At 38.1% G+C, this 23,683-nt stretch overlaps 1 protein-coding gene and 1 pseudogene across 1 annotated transcript in view; both read right to left on the reverse strand.

The window, feature by feature from the left end:
• ARMH4 (armadillo like helical domain containing 4) overlaps positions 1-23,683 on the reverse strand; it is a 143,441-nt gene that overhangs the window by 103,173 nt on the left and 16,585 nt on the right. The window contains exons 3-4 of the mRNA XM_065940544.1: positions 22,349-22,603; positions 19,860-20,072 (exon numbers count right to left, since the gene is read on the reverse strand). Of these exons, the coding sequence (XP_065796616.1) occupies positions 19,860-20,072; positions 22,349-22,603 (468 nt within the window). The remainder of the gene's footprint in view (positions 1-19,859; positions 20,073-22,348; positions 22,604-23,683) is intronic.
• LOC136172074 (iron-sulfur cluster assembly enzyme ISCU pseudogene) lies at positions 749-1,289 on the reverse strand (annotated as a pseudogene).

The following is a 23,683-nucleotide window of genomic DNA, read 5'->3' on the forward strand; positions in this document are numbered from 1 at the left end:
GATGAAGGATACAATGAAAAGAAACAGGGTGAATTCTCTGGGTGGAAACTAAGCATATATGAATCTTTCTCTCATTTCCCCTATAAAAGGAATGACTCTGACAGATCCCAGTGCCAGACTTTTAAAAGAAGAAATGCTTGTTGGCATGTGTTTTCCTGGGAGCCCCTATACAATATAATCAAAAGCCACTGTAGCAGAATGGTTTCCACACATAAAGAGCAACTAAAGCACTAGGGATGGTATTGCTTTAATTTTTCATTTTATTTTTATTTTCCAATTTATTTATTTTGTCTTACAACATTCCTTTATTATATAGATGCAAAATCTGTTTTATCTATAATACTTGCACATAAATACTTGTATAATACTTATTATTCAGTCCTACCAAATAATCTTACCAAAGCGTTCTACTGGTAATCTTCCCCCAAAAGATACAGGTAAAATTAGATACTGCGCACTTCACAACTACCCAAATCAACAGAGACTTCACTATTGACTTCAGTTTGGGGGTCATACACACAAATTGAAATAGACACACACAAGGTTAAGGCAAGCAAAGTGAGCTGCAACAAACCTCAGGGATCGGAACAACTAGGCTGTGTATTTTGCTTGAGGTCGAGTCACAACCTGAGTAGCACATGCACGATATCAGAGCGCATTTACTGTAGTGCGAGGACTTCTGAACACCTTTGTGTCTGCATGGCTGGGGGCGGGCAGCCTGTGGGACCTTCGAGGCATCACCAGGGGCTCATTTCTTCTCGGCCTCTTCTGTTTCGGGTTCTGTTTTCAGTCTGTAATCAGCCAGGGCGGCCTGGATGGCATCTTCAGCCAGCATGGAGCAGTGCGGTGTCACAGGCGGGAGGCACGGCTCCTCGGGGAGATCTGTGTTTTTGATGGTCAAGGCTTCCTCCACCGTCTTCCCCTTTATCCATTCGCTGGCTAATGAGCTGGAGGCAATGGCAGAACCACAGCCAGATGTTTTAAACCTGGCATCCACAATCTTCCCCTTTTCATCCACATGAATCTGTAATTCTTGACGTCACCACACGCTGAAGCCCCCACCAATCCAGCATTTTTAGATGTCCTGTCAAGGGGCCCCACGTTTCAGGGATTTTCATAAAGATCAACAACCTTCTTGTGACAGAGCGAGGGCGAGCTGACAGCTCGCGGGTGGGCAGGCGCGGGACCCGGGGCAACACGGCCGACGCCGCCCGCCTCAGCCGGCCCGCTCCAGCCGCTGCCGTCTTGCGGGCTTGCGCCTGCCTCCAAATGATTTTTAATTTGGGCATCAGATTGGGTGCAAAACTTAAGAGCCAGAAAAGAAAATGAATCTTGTTTTAAGGAGTTGAAGCAACTCTCCAGCAGATGGCTCCCTGGGATTGGAAGGGGTTGAAGAACCCCAGAAACTACTGAAATAATGACCACAAAATTCAGCAGCTCACAATGTTAAGCTGACTTAGACTTTATAGAATTTCATTACATTTCTTAAAACGTAAACATTTCTGCCAACTGTTTTCACATTTTTATCATATAATATTAGATATATACAAGAGAATATAAATCATATTTATGCTGTTAAGCTTAATAATGAAATAAATCCCAGAGAACTCACATTCACCTAAAAAAAAAAAACTGGAATATTACTAATACTGTGGCATCTATCTGCATATTCCTCTATCATCTTAACCACCTACTTCCCCTGAATGTTATAAAAATTACTGAATGATGAGTTACTTTGCCATACACCTGAAACACTGTAAATCAATTTTTTTAAATGTTTTGGAAAAATAAGAAGCATGTAATGGAGAAAAAAATTACTGAATGTTTTATTTCAGGATCTCTTTTTCCACTCAAAATTATGATTTTAAGTTTCACATGCCTAACAAAATACCAGTTTGTAAATTTCACCAATTTATGGTATTCCATTTTGCAAGCACGTCACTATTTATTGGAGAAGGAAATGGCAACCCACTCCAGTATTCTTGCCTAGAGAATCCCATGGACAGAGGAGCCTGGTGGGCTGCCGTCCACAGGGTCACAGAGAGTTGGACACGACTGAAGTGACTTAGCATGCATGCATGCATTGGAGAAGGAAATGACAACCCACTCCAGTGTTCTTGCCTGGAGAATCCCAGGGACAGAGGAGCCTGGTGGGCTGCCATCTATGGGGTCACACAGAGTCGGACACAACCGAAGCAACTTAGCACTATTTATTTAGCCTTATGTGAATAAACTTTTGAGTTATTTACTTGTTGCCAGTTTTTTGCTGTTATGTATAGTACTATTATGAACATTCATATGTGATCTCTAACAGATCTATTCAAAGGTTTCCTTAGGGCATGTTCCTAAAAGTAGACATGCTTGGTCAAAGGAACAGAAGTGTTCAACATTCTAAATAATGTCTAGATATATTTCCTTAGCTCCACATCCTCACCAACCTTTGTTATTGTCACACTTTTTTTTTAAATCCAGTGTGTATAAAATGGTATGTCACTGTAGAGGTAATTTGCATTTTTGTAATTAAATTATTTCTGAGGTTGTATTTTATCATAAGTTTGTGTATCTCAGTCTAATCACGTTTGCTCCTTCTTTTGGGTTGTCTGTCATTTCCCTATTGATTTTTTGGAGCTCTCACTATTCTAGACACAATCCTTTATCAGTTATATGTATTACAAAATTATATGTATTACAAATACCTACCCTAGTTTTTGTTTTGGCCACGTGGTTTGTGGGATCTTAGTTCCCCCCCAGAGACTGAACCCATACCCACAGCAGTGAAAGACAAGTGCCTTAACCACTGGACCGCCAGGGAATTCCCATCCTTCCCCAGTTTTAGAAGTTATACATTCACTGCCCTTCTAGTTAACTTCTTATAAAAGTTTTCAGTTTCAGCTGAATTTATCAACATTTTTCCTCATGGTGAGCAATTTTTGTGCATGACTTTAAAAAATCCTTCTGTATCATTACTGCAGTGAGATATTCTATAATTTTTCTCAAGTTTTTGAACTTCATGTTTCACATCAGTTTTAGACCATATGGAACAGTTTCTGTATATCAGGTTATATTCACTCTGATTTAATTTTTTCTATATGGACAACCAATTGTCCCAGAACTTTTATGAGGAAAAAAAAATGCTCTCCCCACTGATCTGTAAAGCCTTCTCTCTCCTATATCAAGAACCCCTATAGGAGTGTGTCTGTTTCAAGGCTCTCTATTCTGTTCCACTAGTTATATTAATTATCCTTGTCCATGACCACATTGCCTAAATATATAAAGATATAGTAAGAGTTTTATAAGTCCTAATATCTGATAGAGCAAGTGTCCCTCTCCTCTAATCCTTTTCTTTAGCAGTGCACTGACTGGCAATTATCTCCTGAACCCTTGTTCTTCCATACAAATTTTACAAAATCTTAGTCAAGCTGTCATGGATCAGTGAAACGGAAAAGGAAAATAAGTCTTATTTTTATTACTTCATTCCTTCTATTTTCTTTGGGGTTCTTTTGTCTTTATAGCTTAAGGTGGAGGCTGCCTGGGACATTAATTCTCAGACCTTCTTCTTTTCTAATAGAAGCTTTAAAGGCTAAATGTGCTATGCGAAATCATTTCAGTTGTGTCTGACTCTTTGAGACCCCATGATCTGCAGCCTTCCAGGCTCCTCTGTCCATGGGATTCTCCAGGCAAGAACGCTGGAGTGCGGGACTTCCCTGGCGGTCCAGCAGCAAAGACACTGCAAGGGGCCTGTGTTCAATCCCACATGCCGCAATCAAGAGTACACATTCCACAGCTAAGACTCAGGGCAGCCAAATAAATAAATAGATTTAAAAAAAAAGAATACTGGAGTGGGTTGCCATTTCCTACTTCATAAAGACTATTTCCCTTTAAATATCCATTTATCTTCATCTTACAAGTTTTGAAATAATATTTCACTAGGATTCACTTTTAATTACTCTTATTTTATACTATTAATGATACATAAATTATTTAGAAGTATTTTTTTAAATTTTCAAAGGTATGGGACAATTTATCTTTTTATTTTAAATGTCTAAATTGAGCAGACATCAGAGAATTGGCCTGCATGGTATCAATTCTTGAAATTTGTCAAGATGGCTTTATGGTCTAGCACATGATCAGTTTCTGTAAATATTTACCATGTGCTTTAAGGTATTGTGTATTCTCTAATAGTTTGGTACAGTATTTTTTTATGTCATGCATTTTGTCTTAAATTCTATTTTGTTTGAAAACTTTAGCAAATTGAAACCAATGCATTAAAAAAATGATACAGTTGGGCTTATCCCCAAAATACAAAGTTGTCTTAGCATTCAAAAATCAATCAGTATAACTCAGCATATTAACAGAAAAACCGTATCATCATCTCAATAGGTACAGAAACACAGATTCAGAAAAAGCACTTGATAAAATCCAATATCCATTAATGGCCAAAAACAAACAAAAACAGAAGTCTCAGCAAACTAGGAAAAGGCAGAAACTTTCTCAACCTGATAAAAGACATTTAATTTATAAAAATCCCACAGCTAACACCATATTTAGTTCCCTTGTATTTATTGTCATTACTGACATATTTGAATTTGTTCCGCTATGTGTCCCACTTTTTCTGGGCTTTTCCCTCGTCTCATTTGCTGTCTCTTGGTACTACACTGTTTGTAATGTCTTCAAACTGATCTTCCTATTCACTAACTCTCTTATTGCATATTTAACCATTTAATTATCAAAGAGTTTTCCCCTAACAATTTTATTTTTATTTCTAAATGCTTTATTTGTTCTTTAAAAAAAAAAATCTGCTGGGTCATTTTTGTCAGTCTCTTATTATTGACAATTTCTGTGATTTCATCTTTTCTTTCTTTTAATCTTTCTATACATGGTTATTTCATACTCTATTCTGATCATTTTAGTACCTAAGGTCCTGGATAAGGAGTTGGTCAATCAATTATTTGACTTTTCTGCTGACTCTCAGTCATGGCTGTTTTTTTCCTTGACAGTTTATTGATCTTTTATTATGAGACTATATTTGCTTGATTTTAATCTGTGGGTAAACAATGCACTTCAACTGGGCATGCTCTTCTCCAGCGAAGACTTACCTCTGCTTCTGTAGGGATTCAGGTTATGACACAAACCTGGAACTGCTTTATTCCTCTCTTAAAGACACAGCCTTAATGTGGGAATTTCAGCCTGGGTTCCTCTTCCTGCTACAAGTCCAGATGCTGACTCCTGGTGTTACTATTGTCCTAGAGTTCCTTTCCCTTTCTCATTTGCTTACTCCTTACAGTCCACTTGCTAGGTTTCAGCTCACTTTGGGATGGATTGAGCTAAAAAGTACAATCCTTGAAGATTTTTTTCTGATTGCAATGTCACTAACGAACTAAAGTGTGTGTTTTATGCAAGACCTAGTCATTTTGCTATGGCTGGGTCTGTCAGTCTTCATCAGAAACTGAAATCCAAACAGTGAGTTTCCAAAAGTATCCATATAATCTACATTTAAAGTAAGTCTAGTAAGTTAAATGAGAGTTTATAGACTTTTCAAATACCATTTTCAAATTCCAGATTTCACTCATAAGAGCATCTGTAATTTGCAGTGCATTTTTAAATTAGATAAAATCTCAAATGTTATTGCTTATTAAACATTCTGCTTTAAATGTTTCTGTTAACTGCTTTAATTCTTTCTTTTTAAAATCCCCTCACAGTGATTTTTTTAAACCTCCCATATTAATCTATACAAATTTCTTGAAAACATTTTACTAAAGTTCAAACTTTCCATTAACTCTGTAATAGTGAACATAATCATTAGTAATTTCCTCCATTCTAACTTTCACAATATTTAAAAGGTACATACAAGAAAAAAATTTATATCTTTTATATCTTATATCTTGTTTGAGACAAGATAATTTGTGCACTTCAAATACCCCCTTGATAGATATTTTGGATTCAACCCATATTTCATAAAGATGTTTAAATATTTTCTTATTTAATTTAACATTACTTTCTTTAGAGGATTCTGCTCTTGATGATGTCATCTCCTATATCTGGTTAGCAAGCTAAAAAGATCAGTCTACATAATTAACCTCACATTTACTGGTCAGTACATAAACCCTTTTCAGCCTTGACCCCATATAATTGGTGTTCTCTATTATCTTGTATAAATCCTTCCCCTAATTAAATTGAGTTATCTTAATAGAGAAAGCACTGAAACAAGTTGTGTAAGTTCTTAAATCTAGCTTCTATTCATTAAACAACTCGTTTTAGATTCAGATGACAGACTCTTATGTATTTCCCTTTGGAAAGTGAGACTAGAGCAATATTGTTCTATTTATCAAGGGTGCTGTAAAGAGAAACAGAAAACCTTTAATATTATTGTATCTATAAACTGAGCCATCCAAAATAAAACCTTTCCCTGCAGTAATTTAGTAAAGAAATATTTACTTTAAGCAAACATATACAAAACTTATGCATAATAATCCACATAGGAACTTGGCACAGGGATGGGAATCCACCTGCCAATGTAGCTGACGTGGGTTTGATCCCTGGTCCAGGAGGATTCTACATGCGGCAGAGCAACTAAGCCCACATGCCACAACTTCTGAGCCCATGTGCTGCAACTACTGACGCCTGCACAGTCTAGAACTCACAAGCCACAGCTAATGAGTCCCTGAGCCACGACTACTGAAGTCTGCACACCCTAGAGCCAGCAAGCCACAATTACTAAATCCACACACTGCAACTACTGAAGCCCCTAGAAGCCCCATGCACCTAGAGCCTGATTTCAAGAAGAAGCCACTGCAATGAGAAGCCTGTGCACCGCAAGAAACAGTAGCTCCTGCTCTCTGCAACTAGAGAAAGCCCGCACGCAACAACGAAGACCTAGTGCCACCAAAAATTTTTTAAAATAAAAAAACATTTTTTTAAATAATAATCCACATACACTCAAAAGATAAATCATGGGTTGGTTAGGTTGATTATTAATTTTGCAAAAATATCTCTGAAAGTAGATTTCCACTTCAAACTTTAAAATATGACTCAACTAATTCAAAATGAGGTTTACAAATTAATTAGTGGAAATGTGTTTGTTTTATCATACCTGTGCATATTTACCTTCTTGAAACCAGAGATTCTGTCTTACTCTTCTTTGTGCCCTAGCCACAGGATCAAGCATTGTGCCTTGAACAAAATAAGCTCTCAACATATGGTGATTGCAAAAAATTGAACACAACTCTAATTCATTATCTTCCTCTTCAAAATAGCACCTTCATAGGACTACAATATAATTTTTATTAATTTATATTATGCATACACTTCAAATGAATATGATATCAACTTTTTAAGGAAAATCCATCTACATGCTTTTGTCACCCCCACGTGGCAAATGAGAGTGGCCCATGAGGGGAAATGATCTTTGTACAAATTAACTCTAATAACATTTCTAGGTTCAGACAGTAAAGAATTCACCTGTGAAGCAGGAGACCTGGGTTCAATCCTTGGGTGGGAAAGATCCCCTGGAGAAGGGCATGGTAACACACTCCAGTATTTTTGCCTGGAGAATCCCATGGGCAGAGGAGCCTGGCGGGCTACAGTCCATGGGGTGGCAGAGTCAGACACACGCCTGAGCGACTTTCACTTTCACTCTTTAGATCAGGATCTCCCTCCTCTCCCCTTACCGTTTTTTCCCTCCCTTCCACTCTGGCTTCTCAAAGTGGTCTTAAAGAATCATTTAAGGGGCTTCCGTGGTGGTTCAGGTCCAGTTAAGAATCCGCCTTGCAATGCAGGGAATGCAGGCTCGATTCCTGGTCAGGGAACTAAGATCCCACATGCCGCGGGGCAACTAAGCCCACGACTAGAGAGCCAGCGCACCCATGCAATTTAGAGCCTGCACGTTGCAGCAAGAAAAGCCCCTGTTCCACGAGAAGCCATTACACCATAACAAAGACCCAACGTGACCGAAATAATTAACTAGTTATTTTAAAAAAGAATCATTTATATTGAGTTCCCCTTACCTGAGTCCAGGTATCACTACAGATTCCAATAAGAAGAAAATGAAATAATGTTCAACCCCACAATGGAATGCAACAAATCTAAGCAAATTCCTACTAGATTTCCAACAGAAGGTAGTTGGGAATCACTGCTTTGTTCACATAGAAAATGCTCAACTTCAGATACAAAATAAGCACTGAATTTAAAACAACTACCACCAACAGAGTAAGTCAAGTAGAAAGCACATTAATTAAACAAGATAATGGTCCTAAAACCATATACTCCATTACTGATTATCACTTACCCAGCACCAGGTACCTACAGTCATCAAGGACACAAGGCAGAAAGTTCTGACCCTGCCCTTAAAGAGGTTTGGAGAATTAAGTTAAGAGCACAAACTGGTGATCAATGGCTGGGAAGAGAGATTCACTTCGGGTGTGCATACCAATAAAAAATGAAATAGGATAAGTAAATACCTGAGCTGATTTCCAGCACTTAAAAGAAATCAGAATATTTCATACAAAATTGGAATTTTCAGCTTATCTTGGAAAATATCTGAGATCTGGCATCACCGAACTTACAATCTCCTCTGGCAACAATTACAAGCAGAATCCACCTAGATCAGAGGAAGCACCTAGCAGAGGAATGTGCTCTCTACTAGAACACATTCACCACTCTCTACTGTCCTAGGCACTTTCCTCTTTGTTCACTTACACTACCTACCTGGCCCCTAACCTATTGGTTGCATACAGAGGATATGAATATTTCATTATAATAATTAATAGATAATATTACATGATCACAATATATAATTTTAATTGATAAATGATATAAAATGTTCATATTTATTAAGCATTTACTCTGTCACATATGTATTTACTACATACAAGTTCTCATTTTAATCTCAAAATAAGAGACAGGAACACCAATATCTCTGCTTTACACAGATAGAAAAACTGAAGTCTAAATAAATTAAACAGTTTGATCAAGATCATGATACTTATTCATGATGAAACTAAAACTTAAACTCAGGTATGTTCATTTGAGACCATAATCAGAGTTAATTTTTTACTAATCTGTATTATTCTTCAGTGAAGGCTGTGTGGTCTGAGAAGCTTCATAAAGAAGAGACATACAGATGACCAAAAAGCACATGAAGAGTTGCTCAACATCACTAATTATTAGAGAAATGCAAACCAAAACTACAATGACACGTCATCTCACACTGGCCAGAACAGCCATCATCAAAAAGTCTACAAACATGTATGACAAAACCCACTGAAAAATAAAAATAAAAAAATTAAAAAAAAAAAAAAAAAAGTCTACAAACAACACTGGAGAGGATGTGAAGAAAAGGTAACCCTGTTGGTGGGAAATTAAGTTGATGAGGCCACTATGGAAAACAATACGGAGGTTTCTTAAAAAACTAAAAATAGAGCTACCATGTGATCCAGCAATTCCATATCAAGAGAAAACCATAATTCAAAAAGATACATGCACCCTAAAGTTCACTGCAGCACTATGTGCAATAGCCAAGACATGGATGCAACCTAAATGACTATCAACAGATGAATGGATAAAGAAGATGTGGTACATACATACAATGGAATATTACTCAGCCATAAAAAAGAATGAAATAATGCCATTTGCAGCAATATGGATGGACCTAGAGATTATCATACTAAGGGAAGCAAGTCAGAGAAAGACAAATGTCATATGATATCACTTATACATGGAACCTTAAAAAATGCTACAAATGAAGCTACTTTCCAAACAGAAACAGACTCATAGGCTTAGAAAACAAATTTATGGTTACCAAAGGGGAAAGGTTGAAAGGAGAGATAAATTAGGAGATTGGAATTGATATATACATGCTACCATTTATAAAACAGACAGTCAACAAGGACCTACTGTATATAGCACAGAGAACTCTACTCCATATTCTGTAATAACTTATATGAGAAAGAATCTAGAAAAGAATAGATACATGAATATGTATAACTACATGACTTTGCTGTAAACCAGAAATTGACACAACAATGTAAATCAACTATACTCCAATATAAATAGAAAGAAAGATAAGTTTAAGCTGAACAGTTTCTGTTTCTCCTTCCTGTCTTCTTTTCACTTCATAGCCCTCTGTTTATGGAGCAGCATCGTACTGAATATTATTTGCTATAGGATGTGACAGAATGACCCTATACAGGTGTATTTCTTGTACAGTGACAACAGTGTGATATTGCCCAGACATGAATCATGACATGCTTTTAACAGAGATAGGATTTCCTCTAAAGAGTGGGATGTACATGGTGTCAATCATGATGGTAGTCTGGTTGTCGACTGTCTAGGGATAGAAGGTGTCTCCTTCATCTTGGAAAGCAGGACAGATAATATTTAAGTGGGGTGGGGGATTCCCTACTTAGTGGTGGGCTCTGAGGAAATCTGCATCTTTGTCTTGGCTCTTCCACATGGGGGCAGGGATGGAGAAGAGAGAACGAGAAGTTATCCTCTGAATAGGAAACAAGTCAAGAGGTGCGAAGCCAGAAAGCATAGCAAGGTGCCTGAAAAACTGTTCTAGAGCTTTGGGTACCAAATATTAAAAACCTTCTCGGAGCACGGAATGAGTCAAGGGCTGGGAGCCCTGGGAGCTCCTTAGCTAAGGTAAGATCAGAGAGAAATTTGTACCCTATTAAGACTAATGCATTTTGTTTCTTTTATTTTCTTGGTTTATTTGCTTTGTGTTCCCTTAGGTTTGAGCTAAGTATTTTTTAAATTTCTACTAATTTTAGCTGAAACAAGTGAGAGAGTTTTCATCTATGCTCGAGGTGGAGTATTAACAGGAAAGAGGATGCAGAGAGCATGTGAAACAGATACCTTGAGAAAACCCAGAGAGAGCAGTGAGGGGACCTCTGACCACCCGGAGAATCTTTCTCATGATAAAACCATGAAGATTCTTTATAATGTTTAAAAGTGTTTTTTGTTTGTTGGTGTGTGTGTTTGTTTTGGCCACACCATGCACTGTGCAGGATCTTAGTTCCCCAATGAAGGATCAAACCCACACTCCCTGGACTGCCAGGGAAGTCCCTCTTTACATCATTTTTGTAGACGAAGTTTCCACAGAATGTTTTGTCTGGAGATGTGAAACAATTAAAAGAAGGAAGAATGGCTAAAAAGAGAAAAAGTAGGTAAATGTAGGCAGAATCAATGTAAATGTTTTAAGATAAATTTAATATTTTTCCAAGTGTGAACAATTTTTAAAAGCTTGTAAGGCCAGTCAAACAATGCATTATATTTTCCTTCTCATCTTTTCCTTTGGGGATATGTATTCATTTTAATGATAATAAATAGTCTGATGCCAAAACAGGGTCATGGTTATGAACATAGCCTGATAAATGCAGTTGGTAATATGCTCACATTATTTTACACATTGTTAAGGTTCATAATTATTCATACTCTGCTGCAATAAAATACTCAATGATTATACCAGAAAGATTACATCTAGCCTCATACTGAAAAATCATGCTTTTAAAAATACCTTGATTTTCTGCAAACATATAAAATGTCTTTGAAATCTCCACATCCTATTGTGTTTGGGATCCCAAGCTACATGCTTGCTTTAACAACGGCAAAAACCACCACACCTGGAAAGCCCTGCGTGGACCACTTCTCACAGGATTGTCAACCCTGGAGTGTGAGCCCAGATGAAACACTCAAAACCAATCCTTTTGCCTAGAACTCAGAACAACCTACTCAGGACAGACCTGGCACTGTTTCCTATAAATCAGGTATTTGTTAGCCTGAGGCTGAGTACCTGATTGCTGCCTCTAAAAACTATTCTTAAGAAATAATTCATCTCAGTAATGACAAAGTATCTTTTGCATGGTGACATAACTAGGCTTATCATGGTGATAATCTTGAAATGTATAAAAATATCAAATCACTATGTTGTGCACCAGGAACTAACATAATGTCAGCCAATTATACTTTAAAAACAAACTCATAGAGAAAGAAATCAGATTTGTGGTTATCAGAGGCAGGAGATAAGAGGAGGAAAAACTGAAGGAAGGCTGACAAAAGATACAAACTTCCAGTTATAGATAGGTAAGTACTAGGGAGGTAATGTGCAACATAATTAATATAATTAACACTGCTGTATAGTATATATGTGGAGAAGGAAATGGCAACCCACTCCAGTATTCTTGCCTGGAGAATCCCACAGACAGAAGAGCCTGGAGGGCTACAATACACAGGATCACAAAGAGGTGGACATGATTGAAGCAACTTAGTACATGATATATATCAAAGTTTTTAAAACAGTAAATCCCAAGAGTTCTCATCACAAGGATAAAAACGTTTTGTTTTATTTTGTATCTACATAAGATGGTGGATGTTCACTAAATTTATTGTGGTAATCATTTCACAGTATATGTAAGTCAAGTCATCACCCTGTACACCTTAAATTTTCACAGTGCTGCATATCAGTTATATCCCAATAAAACTGGGAGAATAAAAAAGAAAGAATTCATTTAACCAGCAAGCTAAAGTTATAGAAATATGCTTGATCATATACCCATAAAATAACTGAATGGTAGTGTGGCATGTGTGATACATAAAGGACAATTCAACACCTCTTACAATGTTTCCCACACTTTTGGACCTCCTACCACTTACTTTTCTATAAATATCAAAAGAATGATGAGTATATACATATACACACACACACAAATACACACACAAACACACACACATACAACTCCCAAGCATAAACAGCAATTGTGTATTTCTCTAAGCTAGGGCTAAGTTCTCTCTCCTACCTTTCACAGTCCTTTGTAGTTGTTTGGTTGCTTTTTGTTTGTTTATTTGGCTGCACCGGATCTTAGTTGCAGCAAGCAGGATTTTCCATGTTCGTTGTAGCATGTGAGATCTCTAGTTGCATGTAGGATCTAGTTCTCTGACCAGGGGTCAAACCCAGGCCCCCTGCATTGGGAGTGCAGTCTTAGCCACTGAACCACCAGAGAAGCCCCTCGTAATTTTTCTGTGATCTTTTCCCATCTTCTACCTTGTATATCTGTTATTTATGTATTTATCATAACTCTTCTCCTAAAATTTATACAAAATCTACTTATTATTATTATCTGAATCATGAAATACTTAAGTATACACATAAATGAATGAATAAACAAAACCTCTGAATATGAAAAAAGCTAAATCCTTTTGTCATCATGAATCATTATATGAAATTTTGTAATTGTCGAAGAGTGAGTTTTACCAAGCAGTGTAACCTTCTGGTGCTGAGCAACAAAGATACAAAAAAAATGGGAAGAATCAATTCTGTAACAATGTTTACTTAATTGGGACTATATCAATAAATACAATGCTGGAGACCCGGGTTCAATCCCTGCATTGGGAAGATCTCCTGGAGAAGAAAATGGCAACCCACTCCAGTATTATTGCCTGGAAAATCCCACGGAGGAAGAGCCTGGTAGGCTACAGTCCATGGGGTCGCAAAGAGTCGGACACCACTGAGCGACTTTTCACCATTCACCATGATAAGAAAGCATACCAAAAAACTTAAGAATGAATATTAGCTATCTTTCTTCAACAGCAGAATTTGCAGCAAAGTTTTATGGTAACATATCATAATATTGTGATTTTAACTATTTCTGAAATACCACTGGCTGTGTGAACATTAAGAGCAGACATATGTTGACTAATCTGAGTGCTGAGTAATTTACTGTACCAGCTTACAGAGCACACAGTACTTAAGAACAGAGACCTAGCATAAATGCCAGGGAATGCATGATGCTTTCAGGACAAGCTGACAAAGTGACTTACCGTAACAAGGAATCAATGACTGAAATTGCCTCTGTTACTGAGGCAAAATTAAATCCAAAGCATTTTCAAGAAGAAAAGCCAAAATTTGTACTCATTCTAAACATGATCAGAGTGAAAAGCAGCATGAACCTCCTTAAGCTCTTACTACAGTATCACAAGTAACAGTGAACAGTTCAGATTTACAAGACTTTCCTGGATCTTTAATATTATATCCACATAGCAGCTCCCAAAGATAAGTCACATAAACTTGGCTTCATAAACATGGCCTTGAGATGAGATCTTTGACTCCTCTTTGACTTTCTCATTCATCCATTCTAGCTACCTTCTGAATTGAAAAGTTATTTGAGGATTGAGAAAATAATAAGAAAATATTCTCTGAAAAGAAGTGCATACTGGGAAGACCAAAAAAAATTGATTTTGTGAGTTAAAGTGTAGGTGAAGAGCAAACATTTGTCTCATAAAAATTACATGAGCTCTTAAGAATCCTCAATGGAGCTATTAAAGACAAATATCTCTGAGGCTTCTCCACAATGCCGCTTAAAGAATGCATTTCCCCATTCATTTCTGATTTACCAGTAAAAGAACGAAACTAAGCATGTTGATTTCAGTACCAGTTATGAGGCCCCCCACACTGCCAAAAGATATGTCATCTGAACAAAGGCATGCTTTTCAAATATGACTTTCTCCTGAAATTCCTATGTTATTGTAGAGAGAATCCTAGGACAGAGGCATAACTGAGAATTCCAGATAAGAAAGGAGAGATAATATCACTACCACCTCAGCAGAGGAAATTAAGAGGTGTCACAAATATACACATATATGAAGGAAATGCCCTCAGAGGACTGTGGGAAAAAACATCCATGAAATTAAACACACACACACAGATGTGCACACACAACTATTCATGAAGGGAGGAAAATGGATTGTCACTGAAATAGATCAAACAAGTGACAGAGCAATGACAGCCTTCTGCCCCATGTGTGCTGCCTCGCTGGGAAAAGATATCAAAAATACAACCTTTCAAAACCTAAATATAAGGACAGTCAAAATGACCTTCAAAAAACAAGGGAAAAGCTGTCAGAAAAGAGAAAATTGAAGTTAAGTGATATATTTGGTCTCACTTTTTAATCAAGATATTAAAAAATTAAATATGGTTTTCCTATTGGAAACTAGAATTAAAAACCTCTTCATGTATTTTTTTAAAAGTAGCATGTCATATGTTTGCATATAACATGCATCATACATACAAAAGGGGGAATAATTCCCCAGCACGTCAATTACTATGAGTTTGTTCTATAAACTCTGTAATAAACAGGCATGTTGAAACAGATAAGGAAATGGGAACTGTCTGGAATAAGGGCATAGGATTTTACAGTCCTAATACTCAGTCTGTTATAACTGTAGAAAGACAGTAAATAGGACCAGTCAAATCAAGAATTCACATCCTCTAGATCAAAGACACTGGTGTTTCTTCTCTTGCAGAAAAGCCATAAGCTAACAGGCTCATCTTGGGAGAGTTACCCTGCCCCAAGTCTGTCCGGTCAGCACCACGGGGAGCACCAAGCAGGTTCCCACTGCCCACTAGCTGGAAAGCCCAGGTACTGGCTTCCGGACATTATGGGAGGAAGTGCTGGGGATGTGAGGGAGGACTACCAAAACCTTAATCGCAACATCTGAGAAACCTTCATTTTTGTTCTCTTATTTCCCACATGTTCTTAAAACCTAGTACCTGGTATGAGTAACAGTATCGAACTATTAAAGCCACAATCTTCACCCTACAGAAATACTGTTACAGTTTTACAGCACAGGTGAATTTCCATCTTCTGTGGAAATATAGGAAAGGGCAAAATAAGTTTTCCAGTAGTCATGTACAGTTATGAGAGTTGGACCATGAAGAAGGCTGAGCATCAAAGAATTGATGCTTTTGAACTGTGGTGTTGGTGAAGACTCTTGAGAGTCCCATGGATAGCAGGAAGATCAAACCAGTCAATCCTATAGGAAATCAACCCTGAATATTCATTGGAAGGACTGATGCTGAAGCTGAAGCTCCAATACTTTGGTCACCTGATGCAAAGAGCCAACTCGTTGTCAGCTAGAAAAGACCCTAATGCTAGGAAAGATTGAGGGCAGGAGGAGAAGGGGGCAACAGAGGATGAGGCGGTTGGATGGCGTCATTGACTCAATGGACATGAGTCTGAGCAAACTCCGGGACACAGTGAAGGACAGGGAGGCCTGCATGCTGCAGTCCATGGGGTTGCAAAGAGTAGGACACAGCTAAGTGACTGAACAACAACAAATAAGCTTGATTTGTTTAGATATCCTCAGTTGGATTTCTAAAATAAATAAAGTAGAATTTCTTCTGGCAAGAAATATTGAAATTTCTATGTCATTTGATATTAGTTTCAAAATATTTTAAAAACAGCTAACCCAAATGAAAATATTCCAAGTAGGTTTTCATAAGCAATCAGAAATTTTAAGCTGCCATTTTGGAGCAGAGAAAGGCATTAATATTCAACCAAAAAATGCTATCAACCTAAACACAGATCACGTTCAAAAATTGTTTATGTATATATATGTGCATATATATATATGTATACGTGTGTGTGTGTGTGTGTACACATATATATACTGTGTATGCTGAGTTGCTTCAGTCACGTCCAACTCTTTGCGACCCTATGGACTATAGCCCTCCAGGCTCCTCTGTCTGTGGGATTATCCAGGCAAGAATACTACAGTTAGTTGTCGTACCCTCCTCCAGGGGATCTTCCTGACCCAGGAATCGAATCTGCCTTTCTTAAGTCTCCTGCATTAGCAAGAGTATTCTTTACCACTAGCACCACCTGGGAAGCTTTGCTATTATCCAATTTTGAATTAAAAGTTACAACACTTTGTCATGTTTATATTCCAAAGATGCTGAACACAGCCCTAGTAGAATTATGCCTGAGATAAGTATAATGCACTTTTTATCATCCTGAAAGCATTTATTCCCTTAAAAAATACAGAGAAGTAAAGATAAACCATTATCCTTCAAAAATCAAACTGCATTTTTGCTGACAAGGTAAAAGACTCATTGAAATAGGCACAAGGCAGTATGCACTTATAGAAGCAGGCTTTCTTCAATGCTTGAGAAATGTAAAACACACCAAACTTCCCCACTTTACCACTGCATACCTCTCAAGGGGGTGTTCTGCCTTCAGAGCCAACTGGAAAACTCCTCAGAAGCGGACCTCCTATTACAAGTTGAATTGTGCACCCAGCTCTACTCCACCGGTACGAATATATGTTTAAGTCCTATTCCAAACACTTGTGAATATGATCTTATTTGCAAATAGTGTACCAGCAGATATAATCAAGTTAAGATGTACTTAGTAGGGTGAGTCCTAACCCAATGGCTGATGTCCTTATTAAGACAAGGGAAATTTGGCCACAGAAACACAAAGGAGGGAGATATGAAGGAGGAGGCAGAAGCTGTAGATCTGCTGCCATAAGCCAAGGAATGCCTGAAGGACCAGAAGCTGGAAGAGGCAAGGATGATCCCCATCCAGAGGCTTTGGAGGGAGCACAGCCCTGCCTACACCTTGATTTCAGGCTTCGAGGCTCCAAAACCACAAAAGAACAATGTCTATTGTTTAAATCACCCCATTTGAGGTAGTCTGTTACAGCGGTCCTAGAAAATGATACACACCCTTAGTCATCATGTTGTAGTGATATAAAGGAAAAGATAAGATGGAGTGCCAAGCAGAAACAACTTTTAGGTTCATCTGGGCCATGACTTTCCCTTAAAGGGTAAATATTCAGGAAGTTCTTAGAATTTTTTGCCTCTTGGGTGTATGGTGTCTAAAGGGGCAGGTTTCTCATTATATCTCACTGAGATAAATACCCCATTCTCTGGAGAAGTGTTCTTGTCCCCACGTGGGAAGGAAAGCATTCAGATAAGTATATAGAGAGCTTTTAATAACATAACTAAACATACACCTTAAACTGGAGAATTGTCTGTCATTTATCAACACATCACAGAGATTCAAATTTGAAAGGTAGACAACTTTACCTCACATGATCCTGTTCCAGGTAAAAATAAACTATCCTCCCCTGGGTCCATTGCTATGGAAAAATTAAAATGCTTCACCCAGGCAGAGCCTCAAGCTGCACTTATATTCCTGGACAAGGTGGAAAAACATGCATTGAAAATGGAGGCCTCTAGGCATCTATTGATTTATCAATTTAAATAAGTATAGTCACTTCTGCTTTCAGAGGGTTTGATAGACCAGCATAAAACTAATGGCATTATTAACACATACTAATTAAATACAAAAACTGCATTCCCTTTTACTTAGGAGAAAAGGTGTGCTCATTCAAAATCTTGTCTTAAGCCCAACAACGTAGCAGAAAGAATATTTTTAAACCAAAAACGTCTTTCAAAGCCTTGACAAGGATCATAGCTTAGATCAAAACTGACAAAATATATTCTCAAAAAGAAGCTGAAACTGAATCGTGTAGAAGAAAAGCACTAAAACTCCAGGACATTTTAGGCAAGTTAAGAAAATTCTCACACATCTCAATACAACTTCCATCATCAACTAAATTTAGAAAATTATTGCAGTTTCACAAGTATGGATTATTCACAAATCCAATTTTTTTCCTCTGATTCAAAGAGCCCTGCCGGGAAAGCTGTCATCTGCAACTCTGGTTAATTTGGGGAAACCTGGTCTTTCCAGATGGTACCAAGGAGGGCAGACAGCTAATATGAGTCTACATTCCAAGCTTTTATCTTAATGTGGAAAGCAAGAGCTGTTAGCCTCTGAGCTTGCTTTGATCCATTTCTTAAACCAGCACACCATGGAATTCACATTCCTCCTAAAATGTCATGTTTCTTTGCCAGAAAACTACCAGTATTACCCTGAAAGTCTGCAATAGAGCCTGCTGAAAACCTGGCAGAACCACCTTTCCTGTTACAGAGTAGAAAAAATATAAAATAACAGCACACCCTATGTCTTCAATGCTTCAAACCCATGGCTAATTTAGTGCCCAAGCGCTTACGTATCTCCAAGATTAGTTTACAAATCACTGGGCATTTTTCAATCTAGCCAGGAGCTGTTCACCTGCCGAAGTGCTGATTAATTAAACGACCTTTCATTATATCTCCATTTTCTCATTTGTGGATGTGCAGCTGTACCCCAAACATCTTTTTCATGCTCAAAGCCAATGTCTTGCAAAGTAAAATTTGGCATGAATTTCTCAGCCTTAAGAGGTGAGAAGACTGCACATCTCCAAAAAGTGGAATATCTAACCCAGAGATATAATTAAGGGAAAATGACCCAGCATTAACCACCAGAGCACTGTTATAAAAATACAATCCACATTAAAATTTTTGCCTAAGAAAATCCAGTGGGGAAACTCAAGTTTTCCACTTAAACCAGTTTTTCAACTCAGCCTGCACACAGAAATCATCTCAAGAAACTCTTGGGAATGTTGATGCCAGATCTCATCTCAACTGAATCAGAATCACTGGGAGAAGGACTCGGGTATTAGAATCCTTTAAAAACTCCCCAAGGTGATTCTAACATTCAACCATAATTGAGAGTTACTGATGGAGAGCAGGGGTCAGTGAGTTTTTTCAGGCAAGGGCCATCCCATAAATATTTTGGGTTTTGTGGGCAGTTAGTCTCTGTCACAACTACTCAGCTCTGCCGCGCTGGCACATAAATAACCACAGACAACACACAAATGAACAAATGTGGCTGCATTCCAACACAGCTATAATTAGGAGCACTGAAATTTCGATTTTATAAAAACTTTTACATCTCACGAAATACTATTCTTCTTTTGATTTTTTTTTTTTTCCCAATCATTTGAAAACGTAAAGATCAATCTGAGCTTGTCATACAAAAATAGATGTCAGCCTGGTTGGCTGGGCCACAGTCTACTGACCCCTCGTTGACACTACAGACTGAATACACTTCTCCTTGATCTTTTCTCAAAAACAACATTTCCTCGGTGACTCACTGTATCTGTCCTAGAAAAGATCCCCTTCAAAGCATGGATACCTTCAGATTCAAGTTGGTCCAGGCCATAGGAGGCAGCTGTGTTAGCAGAGCTAAAGGATGGAGCCGCAGTTCTTCTTTCAGAAGATGCCTCAGGATCAGCAAGTGCTGGGGAAGTGCTGGGGGCCTCCTCCGTTATTCCAGGGGGCGTCACTGGAGAACCCAAAATTGGTGTGAACAACTCCTCATTCGGCCCTGTGACTGTGTCCATCAGATCTGCCGAACACAAGAGATATGACTTGACCAAACATTACCCAAATGAGAAATGTATATATTTAAATATACGCTTTTACTTTTTAAGCAAGAAATGACTAATGAAACCAGTATCTCATATACAGTAGATTTGGCACTTAGACCAGTTCCATCTCCCACAATGCATTGATTCGGTTACCCAAGGCAAATACTTATCTTCCAGAAAAATACACTACCTCAAATCAGAACTCCGGTTTCAAATTTTAATCTCCCATTTATTCTATTGACAATATTATGGATTTTGTAGGATTTTATATAACCTATTGGGGCTTCCCTGGTGGCTTAGCGGTAAAGAATGCATCTGCCAAGCAGGAGACGCAGGTTTGATCTTTGGGTTGGGAAGATCCCCTGCAGAAGAGAAGGGTAACCCACTCCAGTATTCTTGCCTGGGAAACCCTATGCACAGAGAAGCCTGGTAGGCTACAGCCCATAGGGTCCCAAATGAGCTGGACACAACTTAGCGACTGAACAACAACAATATAATCTATTACTAAAGATAAATATTTAACAAAATTTATTTAAATATACACCAAAGATGACTTTGGTGACGTAAAGAACCTGCCTGCCAATGCAGAAGACATAAGACATAGGTTCAATCCCTGGGTTGGGAAGATTCCCTGGAGGAGAGAACATGGCAACCCACTCCAGTATTCTTGCCTGGAGAATCATAAGGACAGAGGAGCCTGGCGGGCTACAGTCCACGGGGTCACAGAGAGTTGGACACAACTGAAGTGAGTTAGCATGAGAAGATAACTTTCAAAAGTCAAGTCAAAGAGTAAAAGTTTAGATCTGTGTCTGGAATATGCTCAATTTAAAGCAGCCAAATTAGCCCCAGGTATCCCCAAACCTAGAGGCTCTAGAATAGCAGCATTTTTCCAAGCCTGGTTGATCATCATAATCTTTTGAGGTAATTTTGAAATGTTGATTTTCATGCTTTCTACATATCCTAACTTAACTGAATCAGAACCTCCTTGGTGATGAAGCCTCAGAAACCATTTGTGAAAGCTTCCAGGATATGGGTCCACAGATTATCATATACATTGCTGATGGCAGTATAATTGGAAGCAATCATTTTGGAAAGCAGTGAGGCATTGCCTCCTAAAGTCAAATATTCATATGCCCTATTCCTAAATATACACCCAAGAGAATCTCCTACACACATGCAATGAAGAGTATGTAAAAGAATATTCATGCCAGCCGTGTTCACAATAGCCATACCTGCAAACGACCCAAATGCAAATCACTAGAAAAGACTAGATGAAGAAATAAACTGTGATATATTTTCATAGCGCAATATTACAAGCAGTCAAACCAAAAGAAACACAGTAAATAAATAGTAGCTATAGAACAGCAAGTAGAAAACAAAGTAAGTCCCCAAAAGGCTATCCTTTTGATAAAAACAGCACAATACTGTTTTTATAAAGTAAAAAAGCTAAAACTTTTAAACGTGTAATATCAGGAGTACATCCAGACACAATGAAATGAAAAGGAAGCCAAGGAAATGAAAATCCAGGTTAATGGTTAACAGAGGAGGAAGGGGTTTAGACAGGAAGGATCACGGGATTGCCTGTAGGTTACTGATAAGATCCTAGCGGTTTTGTGGGGAGAGAGGCAGGCATGCAGGATTAGAAGGTATTTATTACATTGTCAAAGATAACTCAGGTAATAAACAAAAGTAGGATTTACTGAGCTGGCCAAAAAGTTTGCTCGGGTTTTTATACGATGTTATAGAAAAACCCAAACAAACTTTTTTGCCAATCCAATCCTTAGGCCACTGATGAAACAGACAGGAAGCCCAAAAATAATAACTAAATAATAATAATAATAATTTTTGTAATTCTCAGGTGATTCTGATGATCACTCAGATTCAAAAACTTCACTGTCCCTAAGACCTCAGAGCTTCTGAGGGTCTCTTATACATTAATAAAAAGTTCTCTGTATACATTTGTTAAAACTCTGAAAATAACCTATAAGACAGGTAGGCATTATTTATTTAAAGATGAACAAACCAAGGCTTGGAGACATTAAGAAACTTTCTTGAAGCCACAATACTAGTGAGGGCCAATGCTGGGATACAAACCCAAGTCTTTTCTGGTTTCATTCCCCAGGTTCTTGCTGGTTTCACCCCCAGGTCCTTGCTAGTCTCACCCCCAGGCCATTTGCCTCACTCATTCTATTCCTTATCCACTCAGAAAAGATCCACCTCCAAAACGCTGAGTTCAGTTCCCTCGGTTACAGACCTTCCACAGCAGGAGTAACTTCGAAAGACACAGGGATGGGTGTCGTTGAAACCACAGTGGCCAGAGGCTCCCATCTTCTCGACAGCTGAGTAACACGAGGAGCATCCGCTGTGGCAGAGGGCAACTCCCTCCCTCCCTCCGTCTCGTCCTCGCCTCTGGTGACCTCGAGGGGAGAAACCTGCTGATCCTGTGTCACCAAAGACACAGCGGCTTCTGCTGCTTGAACAGCTGTTGTCATCTCTTGAGTGACGATGTCTTAAAAGGGAAGAAACAACACTTTTAAATAGACTAAATCCCTACACCTGAAAAAGTCTCTCTATAATAATTTAAAGAAAAGCAGACTGTCATTTCAGGGAATGAGAAGGCAGAGGGATGGCTCAGAAATGAACTGCCAGTAAACAAAAGTAGACAATAATACAAAACACATAAAATAAAATTTAAAACAAGAAATCAACAGGTAAGTTTTCCTTTATGAATATCAACACAATCAGTTTATTTGGAAACATTATACAGAACTAAGTTCAAAAATTCTCAGAAGCATTTATATATATTAATATTCACATGTGCATCCCTGAAGGGAACAGGAAGTTGGCATTTTGAATTAAAGGAATTACTAGTTACAATAACTAATGTTAACTGAGTTTCTATTATGTGCCATACACACATACTGCTAAGCACATGATAAGCATTATCTTATCCTTCCATACGTAAGAGGAGGGAGGTATTAATATCATTCCATGGAAGCCATGTATCATAGTGGCCAAGAACACAGGCTCCAGAGCCAATTTGCCTGAGTATCAATTCAGATTCAGCCATCTTCTATCTGTGTGACTCTGAATGAATTACTTAACATTTCTGGACCTTGAGTTTCCTTAAGTTGTAAACTGGAAATAATAATAGTATCTACCCCATAAGTTTTTACCAAAATTAAATTAGATAACACGTGTAAAACACTTTAGTACACACCCAGTGCTTGGTAAGTATTCAATAAATGTCAGCTAGTATTACCTCATTTTACAAATGACTTAGGTGTAGAGAAGCTAAGGAACCTGGCTAAGTTTACATAGCTAGCCCTCTTAACCACTGTGCTAACTGCACTTATCCCTCAACAGATGAATGGATAAACGAGATACACACACACACACACAGGACATTATTCAGCCATGAGAAAGGAAATCTTCCCATTGCCCAAGGAACAACTTAGAGTGGCCTGTGTAGAAGATCTGCATTTGCTTTTCAACATGAAAAGGAATGAAATACACCTGTGGGGTAGGATGTATCTATCGCAGGTCCACTTTCTTTACAACATTATAATCCCGCCAAATACATTATTAA

Source organism: Muntiacus reevesi, chromosome 7 (genome assembly GCF_963930625.1).
Source record: "Muntiacus reevesi chromosome 7, mMunRee1.1, whole genome shotgun sequence".
NCBI lineage: Eukaryota > Metazoa > Chordata > Mammalia > Artiodactyla > Cervidae > Muntiacus > Muntiacus reevesi.